The sequence below is a fragment of the Haliotis rubra genome, unplaced genomic scaffold (assembly GCF_003918875.1).
Source record: "Haliotis rubra isolate DU_JTF1 unplaced genomic scaffold, ASM391887v1 Scf1069, whole genome shotgun sequence".
NCBI lineage: Eukaryota > Metazoa > Mollusca > Gastropoda > Lepetellida > Haliotidae > Haliotis > Haliotis rubra.
The window spans coordinates 75,685-87,538 of NW_025764969.1; the positions used below are offsets into that span (position 1 = coordinate 75,685).

At 40.8% G+C, this 11,854-nt stretch overlaps 1 protein-coding gene across 1 annotated transcript in view; it reads left to right on the forward strand.

Annotated features, from left to right (window-relative positions):
- Nucleotides 1–10,517, forward strand: part of LOC124279322 (A-kinase anchor protein 17A-like) — a 30,851-nt gene extending 20,334 nt beyond the window's left edge. The window contains exons 2-3 of the mRNA XM_046715137.1: nt 8,046–8,194; nt 9,519–10,517. Coding sequence (XP_046571093.1) covers nt 8,046–8,194; nt 9,519–9,732 — 363 coding nt within the window. The 3' untranslated portion in view covers nt 9,733–10,517. The remainder of the gene's footprint in view (nt 1–8,045; nt 8,195–9,518) is intronic.
- The last annotated feature ends 1,337 nt before the right edge of the window (nt 10,518–11,854 follow it).

Below are 11,854 nucleotides of genomic sequence, written 5' to 3' on the forward strand. Positions count from 1 at the left end.
ATCTTCAGAGACTGTCAACAGATGAAGAGCCTAATAAAGGATCTTCAGGCCGACTACCTACATCAAGGGCATCAACGACGGTTCGCAGATCATCATGGGAATCACCATTTCGGTATATATTGCCAGGTAGGCAATCCCGGACTACGAGACGATTATCTACATGCAAGGCGCCATACAGTCACACCAAGCCGACCACCACGCAGATCACTACGCAGATCTTCAAGGTTATTCAACTAGGACACGAAGTAGCGTCACCCTAAAACGGAAAGATCTTCATCGGTACACAGACTGAAGACAGGTAATACAGTACAAGAGAGGTACTCTTGTCAGAATTCATCACTAGCTCGGATCTTCAGACGGAATCCAGGACGGGATTCACATAGGTTGATACATCTACATTAGAAGACTCATGGCCATATAGAGATCTTCACTTTCGTACAGATTTGCAGATATTCTCACTGGCGGAGCTCAACAGCAGCCTTGCTACAGCTAGGAAAATACATACCGTCAACGATTCCCTGAGTAAAATTTACAACAAGTTCAGCATTAATTCTACAATTACGACGCTTCATTGATGTATGCAGTCTACAAGCTGACAACGTGAAAGTTCAATTGAGCCTATGTATAAGGACGACAGCATTATCTTCAAGACTGAAGTAAGAGTCACAGCAGCCAGGAAAACAGCCTCCCAGCATTGATATTACGCGGCAAAATATTTTGCGCGTTTACCATTTAACCCTCGATACACATGGTCACTCGTGTAACTTCGGAAAGCTACGGACAAGACCGACGATTGATCAGATGTCAAGGCGGCACTAGATTCTACAAGGACCTTTTTCCTGCTACACCGGTGACGTCACAGCACGGCTAGCCTAAAGAATCAAAATGCTTGAACTCCGTGTTAGGAGGGTCGCAGACGCACCTATTTAGCGGAGTCGCAGTATAAGACGCATCTCTATGTAGACGCCATCTCTCCAAGAGTGGGAGCACACCTTGACAACAATGTGTCAGCTGGGATATGGACCATAGCAGAGACGATCTGCACTTCCCCATGCTGGAAATGAAAGCAGTGATAAACGCCATACTCTACCGGATCAGCATTTTTTGTAAAATGCTAATCTGACGGTACACACAGTCACCTCCACAGTGACGGTCTACATCCACAGAAGGATCAACAAAGTTGGCGAACCTTCTGGACCTCTGCTTTCAGTTGATCAGCATAACAGTCAACCTGACTGTACACAGCAGAGTATGCCACATTCCAAGAACAAGAATGTGATAGCAGATGCACTATCCTGTCCAACGCAGCCATTCTCAACAGACTGGATGCTACATTCAGAGATCTTCAAGCAGATCATATAAGAGATGGTTGAACCTTTAATAGACCTCTTCCCCACAAGGGTCAACTGATAACATTCGTCTCACCAATACCAGATCCACAGATATGGGCAACGGACATGCGAAGCATCCCCTGGCTAGGACTAAATGCTTATGTGTTTTCTCCACCAGCTGTAATACCAAGGGTATTGCAGAAATCAGTCAGGCGAGAGACCCACAACTATTTGGGGCACGCCTTTTGGTCAGCGAGAATATGAGTTCCTATTCTCATACAAGACCTAGGACTGCCTCAACTGCAACTACCAGAGCGGACGAATTTACTAATACATCCTCACACAAAGTAGGCGCACGGCAACCAAGAGGTGTTCCGCCTACACGCGTGGATTGTATCAAGGCATGCTTGAACAAGAGAGGGTATTTTGCCAGTGCAGCGAAATCAGTCACACTAGCTTTACGCAAGTCTTCACGCAACTTGTCTGACGACAAGTGGTGACGCTTCGAGACAAATGATACGTTTCGAGGATCGACTTCACAGCCATGATAGTGACACATCCTCAAGTGACGGACTACCTTTATCACCTAGATAAAGGAACCGGTTAAAAGGGTTAACACCCTCAACATACCTACCGGCATCGAGTTCAGTTATCGCCATGAGGATGAGTGCAACTGACTAAAGTACCAGAGTTACTGGCCTTACTACGCCCTTTTAATTGGAGGACCAACATCAGGGAATTTAGCTCCGGCGTGGTACCTCAATGTAATTTTACGACATCTCACTAGTAAGATCTACGAACCATTACAGAGAACATCATTCGAGTTCTTGACGCAGAAGACGCTGTTCCTGATAACCTTAGTAACAGCAGCAAGGATGTCGGAAATACATGCTCTGAATTTCGAGATAACACGATTTGATGATAATCATTGCAGCGTGCATATGGGACTGAGTTGGGACTTCATAGCAAAGAATTTACTGCTAGGTCTTCCAGACAGACAGTTCCACATCCCAACACTATCATCAGTCCTGGGACCACAGGATACGCAGGTCTTATCCTTGTACCCAGTGAGAGCATTGAAGTCTTCCGACAAAGATCAAGGTCCAGGTGACGGAATTTCAAGTGTATTTTCATCACGATAGCGACACAGACAGAGGTCTTCCGTACTAATATATCAAGCTGGATCAGAACTGTCATACTACGGGCCTACAAAGCAGCAGGATTTGATCCTCCAAGAGCCTCCAACCCTCATGAAGTTAGAGCTCTGGCGTCTACGCTCGCTCTACTTGGGAATCGCTCTATCAGGTCGATAATGGAGGGCTGCTTCTGGAAATTGGACATGGTCTTTGCCAACCACTACCTGAGGGACATCGCCACTGAAGACGGCTCTGACATTCACCATTTCGGCCCTCTTATTGTAGCACAACAATTGACAGTCCCACAAAGGCGCTGAGACGGAGTCTCGCCCTTTTATCACATGACTTACAAAGCTTACACTCAGCAGAGTTCTGCTTAAGTCGCAATGCACGTCTAACGACTAGCATAAGTGATATGACCCAGTACTTGTAAGGATACTTGTACAAGAATGGGTCGCTTCTCCACTTGGTGCTGGCATCAAGAAATGGAGTCGCAAAATCCACATAAAATGTTAACAGAGGACCCAAAGTTAACTATTGTGGTCCCCCCATATAAGGCAGCTGGAAGGACAGGGTCGCAACAGCAGCAGAGTTTAGCAGTTAATTACAGTGCCAACTCGAAGTTCCCATAGGGGGGTATAGAAGACGTAAATCACTACATGGAATCCAAAGTATCTTGCCTGCCGCCTTTTCCGTCGGATTCTACAAGCAAATAAGCATGAGTCAGGATAAGGAAAAATATGTAATTTTCTGAATAAAATTGATATTTTATACTTATCCTGACTCATGAGGTAAGCCCTCCCAACCTCCCCACAAGACACTTTAGATTTCCCTGCAAATTCAAGTGTCGGGCTCATAATCAGGAGAGAGTGAGGCACGTGGGGACGGTGGCGCCACAGTTTCCCGCCTAAACAGCTGGGAGGATAACTCTTGGCAAGAGTGATTTTACGTCTGTTCTTTATTAAAGGGAACTTCAATAGGAGATACAAGTGTTCCACTACAGTTCGAAAGAAGAAGGAGACAAGCAAATAAGCATGAGTCAGGATAAGTATAAAATATCAATTTTATTCAGAAAATTACATTTTTATCAAGTCACCATGGGCAGCAATGTAGGCTTTTGTGGCGGGGCATAATACTGATCAAAGAAGTTAGAAAGTCGTGGTCCATGCTGTCCCAATATCGGACCACCTCTGCTTTCATTTCAGCAATATTTGTCAGATTTTTCTTATTGACACTTTCCTTCATAAGTCCCCAAACATTTTCTATTGGATTTAGGTCAGGGCTATAGCTTGGCCAATCTAATAATGTCATATTTTGGATCCGAAACCAGGCCTGTGAATGCTTTGAATGATGTTTTGGGTCGTTGTTCTGCTGGAAAATCCAAAAGTTTCCATAGAACACGTGAGCAGATTGAAGTAAATGTCCTTCGAGAATATCTGTGTTCCGCTTACTGTTCATATTCCATTCAAATACACAGAGTGGCGTTGCCCCTAACACAGATATGCCACCCCACACGTTAAATTTCGGACTATACTTTGGGCGCTGATACAAAGGTTTTTTAGTTTGTTTGGTCCAGAATTTCAGTGTATTAGGAAACAGCCACACAGAACTTTCATCTAAGAAAATCACATTGTCCCAGTTAAAATTTCTATGCTGTAAGCACCAGTTCAACCTTCGCTCCTTTTGTTCAGGTTTCATGATCGGTGATGGAATTCCTTGACTTTTCTGCCAACCCATTGCATGCAGCTCAGTTCTAATTGTCTCCTTACAGACAGCCACAGTTCCTCTATCAATCATATCCAGCCTTAAGTTTTCTTAACTCCTTCGTTTGTTTTTAGAAACAAGAATACCAAGCCACCTACTGAAACTGACAGTCAATTTTCTGGGCCTACCTGCGCCTTCCTTGTGTTCAATGCCATATCCATTTGCAATCTTTTTCAAAACACGATAAACAGTGGACAAAGGGATGCCTGTTCTACTTGAAATCACTTTAGCTGATCTGATGTCCTTGTTATAATACTCTAAAATCAACTTCCCCTTCTCTAAATCATCCATACTGAGGAACACTGAAAATGTCGTCTGCTAGCAAGTAAAAGGGGGATAACTCTTCATAAACTAATGAAAAAGGATTAACGGAGTTGTGTCTCTTGAATGAAACCAAGCACTTGATAGCTGGTCAAGGTTGTTTATACTAGAAATCCAATTAAACATATTCCTAAAATTCTAAATAATTTCTGGTCATTCTATAGCATATGTTCAGTGTAGTATTGGATGACTTCCCGTCATAATCAACAGTCAAAGATTTGGATTGCTTGATGTATATTTAGACGTGGGCTGTTTTTTAAGGACACCCCATTTTCATCTTTCAAAAACATTGTGTTCAGATATTCAAGCTGGTACTGTTTACAACATACCGAGAGCTGTTCGAACCCTTGGCATCATGTATGAATAAGTGAAACATTAGAATACGTTCTGTCCTTATGATGATTACATGATCTGAAAGGGGGGATGGGTAGTGTCTCCAAGGTATCCTCCCATTTGTCAGTGACTGTGAAACCCATACATAACAGGGGCACTGATCCAGAGCAATATCCGTGGACTGGCTGTTATCCCCTGCCGCGCGTTTAGCGCAAAGCAGGGGATATAGTATTAGGCTCCGTCCGTCCGTCCGTCCGTCCGTACGTACGAACGAATTGGAATATCTTAAGAACCGTTGACTGGATTCTTTCTTTATATTTGGTACCTAGGTTCATCATAGTAAAAGAAAGGTCCCAGTCAGGTTTGGTGACCTTGACCTTCATTTCAAGGTCACAAGGGACTTTAACGTTTTACACTTGTCAGCGAAATATCTCAAGAAACGTTCACTGGTCTTTCTTCATTGCTTTATCTAAGGAAGGCGCAGGGCCCAGTCGATATTGGTGACCTTCGCCCAATTCTCAAGGTCATGGCGACACATTGAAGATTTCAGCAAGTTAAGCTGCATGTTAAGCTTGTCAGCGAGATACCTCAAGTACCGTGGATATTCTTCATATTCGACATCAAACTTCATCGAGGGAAGGCGCAGGGCCCAGTTGATTTGGGTAACCTTCACTTAATTTTTAAGGTCACGGTGACACTTTGAAGATTTCAGCATGTTAAACTGCATGTTAAGATTGTCAGTGAGATATCTCAAGAACAGTTCACTGGATTTTCTTCATAGACTTTCAAGACTTCCCATGAATGTTTTTCAATAAGCAATTTCTTTATTACTATTTTTGCATATTTCATACACTAAGACATTCATGTCAAGGTCAAAGTCAGTCTTGAAAATATTTGTGCGTTTGAACAGCTACAGAGCAAGATATCAAGAGAGGTTGACTGGTCATGTTTTTGTTGACATTTAACTTCATCTTAAACTACGACCTTCACTTTCATTGTTAAGTTTGATTTGATAATTTGTGGCGGGGAATTATGTCACCTTAGTGACAATGCTTGTTGCTTTTGTTATTGTTTTTCTCCGTGAGTACCCGGATGATATCCCAGAATTTTTGACTGGTTTGTGACCTCTGCTGCATCACCCGCATACACAATTGATAGTATAAGTATAGATTGATCAACAAAGATGAAATCTTTAATATTTCCATCTTCATTATTATGATAACAAATGAAAACAATTTGAAGTTTAGCCATCTGCCAGTGGTAAAAAATGTTAAAAAATCTACATACATAAACACTGCCTTTTCACAAATCCGCTGTGCAAGATAAAAGTAATTAATCAATCAGCGTGTTATCGGTTAATCCTTTGATCGATGTTTGTTTTTGAAACTCAGCTGATAATTCGTCTTACTGCACTTCCATGCGCATATTACATAACATGTAATACATTTGTCACATCAGACCTTAAACAAATTTGCTTGAGGTTGACAGATAATATGTAGAAAAATAAAACATGAGAACAGCTGCATTTGTATCATTTTCTAGGTGAGGCCGACTACTTTTTGACCGACACTGTACTCATTCATTCACTCACTTTTGATAAAGTATTGCATAATGGAATTTTGGTTAAACTTAAGGCTCATGGCATAAACATAAATCTTTTGAAATTGTTCAACAAAACTGTAAACAGGGTGTAGAAATCAAAGGCTTCCAATCTGACCTAAACCTAGTACATGCAGGCATGCCCCAGGGATCAGAGTTAGGACCACTCCTGTTTTAGTCTATATTCACAACATCATGCCTCTTTATATGTAATTTTAGATGATAAATTTCACACCGCCACTGTTGTTAATAATGATATAAAATCATGATACACAGTGACCAGTGTGAAAGTGACCATTTCCAAGCTCTCAACAGAATACCCTTATACTCTTATTCATTCAAGATGAAATTTTACAATGGCAAACTGGTATTTGTTTGAACATTGAGGTATTTTCATGAATTAAATGAATCTGCTAATGAATGTATACCCTTCCTCTGTATAAGTCCTCAATGCAATGTAATATTTGTGAAAGCAAAAATGAAATAGGCACACTACCACAGCTCTGGAGAATTGTCTCCCTTATACCAGCGTTTAGCTGGAATCACACACTGGTCAGGTGATGCAAGTAACTGCATTGTTGTCTGTGGACTCTTGTTGGCAATGATACGCCTAATGCTAATATAGCATACACAAATGACAATATGATGGCCTTAGTACACTCACAATGCTGGTTCATTCCTCAAACTACCAATAAAGGATAACATACAGTATGGATAATATGTAGATCTGGCCATATTCATTATGGGATTGAAAAAATAGAAGGGTATAGATAGTGCTGTCAGGATAAAGTCGACGTAAAATGTCGTGCCAGTCTGAGGCTATCCAGTCAGTAGAAGAGTGGACAACATCCCTTGTCATATATGCCAACATATATGTTGAGAAATTCCAAGAAAACCACCATGATCTGCTGTCATCCTGTACCTACATATCAACCTGTACATCCAAAGAAGAAGGCGTGGGGCATAATAGACATGGAACTGTGGATGCTTGATCTACAGCCTGTAAACCACAGATTCAGCCATGCACGAAGCAATATATATTTCTTCAATATGATATGAACTCAGTTTTGTGTGGTCACTCAAATAGAACGAGAGATGCTTGGAATGGCCTATACACTCTTCCTGACACTGACCTTGAAGAGATATTTATTAAAATTGGGGATCTCTGGAAAAAAAGGAAAAGGAGAAACTGAAAGAAGTGGTGGTAAAATCCTTCTGTATGTGCGAAAATATACAGTTTTTGTATCTTTGTATATGGAACCATACACAATTCTTCTTGTGTTAGATTGAAATTTGTTTTGAGTTACTTTCATTTCAGGTCATAGTCACAGTGATTTGTGAAATATGTTTGCTACTTTCACTGAAATGCATCTTCTTGTGGTGTTTTCAGTGTTCTGCATACTTTTAATATTTATTGCATATTTATAACTGACAAATTCTATTGGTATTTTACTACCTTTGATGACAGATCACCAGTTATCATTGGTTATGATAAGAGACAAATCTCGTATATTATGTCCAAACACACTGTTTTGATTACTGAAATATTTCTGTTTTATAGGTTGATTTTGATAAGACAAAGCATCTATCTGACAAAGCAATTCGGAAACGTCGTCTTGAACGTGAAAAATTAGAAGAACTGGAGAGGATCCGATTGATGAAAAGTAAACAGGAAAAAGAAGAAAACGAAAGAAAGGAAGAAGAAGAGAGGTACATTTCATCAAACCATCGATATCCTTAAGGCTTATAAGTTTCTGTCTTAAGTAATCATCTGAAGTTTAACAGGGCCCATCCGAAGGTCAACTTAATAGTGACCATATTGGATGTAGGTCATGTATTAGAAAGCTGTTGATTTCGGTCTAATAATAATGCCTCTACATATATTGAAACCCATACATAACCCAATTTGCTGAAAGATAAAAATTGAAATTGACTTTGGTGATACCCCAGCAAATCCTATGAAGTGTATGTCCGAGGTCTGAATATGTGGTTACACCTTTGGGATTGGTTTGAAAAAGGGAACTTAGCACATTTTGTTGAATTTGAACCTCATTATTTTATGTGATGCTATTCAAAACAAGGAATGACAGCATGAAATGGAACTAAATTTGTATATACACATGTACTGTGATAAAATGAACTTTTTTACAATGTTAAAAGGTCTCATATTGTTCACTGGTGATATATTCTGATATAAACTCTCTTTGAAACCTCAGAATGAGTCTGGTTGTGAAAGATGAGGTTGCATGGGATTTTCATTGAAAAAGTCATTTCTAGGCAGTAAAATATTAAGTTGGAAGGATATTAATATGTATTTAAATCCTTTCGTGCCAAATGTTATTTTGCCATTTCCAACTGTGTTTGCAGGCAGTTTACGATCCTGTAAAAATCTGTGCAGCATGTGTCTGGAGTCATTCTCTTTCTTGTCGTCAATGGGTGCAGACGACCTGTTTCAAATAGAGAATAAATTTTCCATTATATCTCTTCAGATACATGTATGTCAATTTTGTATCATCTTTGAAGAAAGAAGATATAGTAGAAATAGTAAAAAGAATAAAGAAAAATATCTAGAAGGTTTAATTCAACTTTATAAGAAAGATAACGATATAATGAAGAGGACAGGTAAGGATGGTAGTTTGTGTAAGATGTTAGAAACCTTTTTGGCACACAACCAACCTCGGTTTTGGGTACAACCAAGCATGGGAAAAACATCATGGCATGGCCAGAGACTAAGAAAATCCAAGTCTTATTGTGGACTGTTCTGACACATGATGTCTGGAAACACATGGTGTCAATTTGACTTGCGATGATGAACTCATGATGTAGTCTTATGATTTTTTCGCCAGCCTGCTAGCTCAGGAAGATGAGGAGAAAGGAAGCTACTGTTTCTCCTCAATGCTGCTTTGATTTATGCTCTCAGAGAATGTGTTCTACCCTAGAGCATCGATCCTTCCACCATTTATGGATCATGTATAAGCTTCAACTTCCAAAGAGCTCTTTAACTTCAGATCACTCAACTACCTTTATCTTGTAGGATCATACACCCTGACAGAAGGTTACAGACAGCTGGTCCAGGGATAACCGCTCCTGATGTGTCACCCTCCTCATCACTCGCAGAGCCTCAGCTGTTGGCACTTCTTCATACAATCAACAAACCAGAAGATTACATGATCAGCCTCAATCTCCAAGATGCATATCTACATGCACCGTACCCGAGTAACTGGAAGCGTTTTCAGTTTGTCTTCTAGGGAATACACTACAAATGGAAAGTTCCATTTGGCATTTCTACGAACTCATGGCCATTTACCTGCATCACGAAGCCCATCACTCAGTTACGCCATTGCAGGGGAATTGTGTCTGAAGCTTACACAGCTCTTCAGATTCTTCAGGAGCAGGTTGCTCTGTCAACTTAGGTAGATTATCAACAAGAAGTTGGAGTTGTTTATGACTCATTGACTTCAATTGATCAGGGCTGTTTTTGACACTTAACTGACCAAGATGTCCATGTCTCTTGACATGTGGACAAGATACAGCATCTCATGCTGTTGGCATTCACACAAGCAAGATCTTTTTGACAGTAGCAGGAGCTTCTGGGTCTTCTTACATCAACCCAGGCTCTCACACTCAGGAGGCAGCTGCAAGTCTCCTGGCGTCACAGATCTTAGGTCCAGTCTTCTTCTCCCATCATTCTTCCATCAGTGCCTGCAATGGTCAAATGTCTGCAATAGAGTCTCTTTGACTACATTCGTAGCATCACACCATCTTTAGTCAATTATAGTCGACTGTATTTGTAAAGGGTTGGGGAGCACATATTCTTGAACAGTGAGTGGCAGGACTGTGGTCATTTGAAAATCCATCCCTTCACATTGACGACTTGGAATTATACGCCGTGATTGTAGCAGTATCATGTTGGTCCAATGATCTGTGTTCAACCAGCCTTCAGTCAGACAACTCAACAATGGCGTAGTACATCAATAGTATGGGTTCAACAATATCGTCAATCGTTATGGATCTGACTGTTCAATTCTCTCATCTAATATGCTAACGGCTGAGGGGATGATATAAATCCAGCTAGGGCCCATGCAGGAAGCGAATGTACTGTAAGTCCCCATGGTCCCTAGTATGGTGATCTACCTTCAGTTGTTAGCGATCTATAGCCCATTTTTAGATTGTGTTGTCCCCTATGGTTAAAATGTTTTAGATTCAATTACTAGTTTTACATATATATATCTGTGATACTCTAGTTGCTTTACTGTCCTTCGATGACAGGTTTTATAAAATATACATATTCCATTACAATGTAAAATGTTCTCGTCACGATATGGCTGAAATATTGCCAATGTGACGTTAAATATTAACTCACTCACTCACTCACTCTCATCTAATAGACTCTCTTTAGATCAAGGACAGAGCCCATCATATTTCAGGGGTTCAAAACATCATTGCAGAATGGAGAACTGAATGACTGAATGGAGAACTCGATCTGGAGATCTTTCGTTCCTTCAGTCTGAAGATGACCAATTGACTCTGTTCAGCATTCAGCTCCAAGGTTTCTGTCTCCAATTCCAGACACACTCACTCTTATCTTGGGATCATGATACTCTATCTGTCAATCTCTTGGTAAGGCCTGAACACTTATGCAGTTCCTCCAACAGGCCTCCTTCCTCGAGTTCTTCACAAACTTCAGTCAACAAAGAGGATTTATTTTTTGGTTGCACCCTATTGGCTGGCATAAAGCTGGTTTGCAGGTCTGACCAACCTTGCATACGCAAACCCTCTGGCTCTACCTCTGAGGCATGACATGTAAAGGATATTCCAAGAGAGTTGCTCGGGTGATCGCATCAGCTCATGATAATGGAAGGGCTTTGAGGAATATTGTAAAGGTGAGTGTTACCTCCTTACGGACTACAGCTTTTGTTCAGATAGTCCCTGGGTGGATCAGATGGATTTCATTGTGAACAAACAAGTTTCTGGGAAAGCTGGATAGATTGTTCACTATTCAGCCATTTTCCTCTATTCTCAGGCCTGATGATAACAAAGATCTGCTCCATCAGGGCTTTGAAATTGCCTCACAAGATCATCATGTGTTGCATAAGTGCTTATTCATCCCTCTTTCCACTACCTCTACAGCTGAAGCATCTCACACCACCATACTCTTTCTGGATGCGTTCCGTATTTTTCAAAGCTTACACATCTGCTTGTCTACACCTTCCAGTTGCTTCCAACCCTGATGAAATGAGAGCAGTAGCCTTGCCTATGGCACTTCGTGGTAGCTGCTCATAGTCATCGATTATGGAGGTGTGTTTCTGGGAATCAGAGATGGTTTTTGTATCACATTATTTTCGAGACTTCTCAGTTTTTATTTGTCAC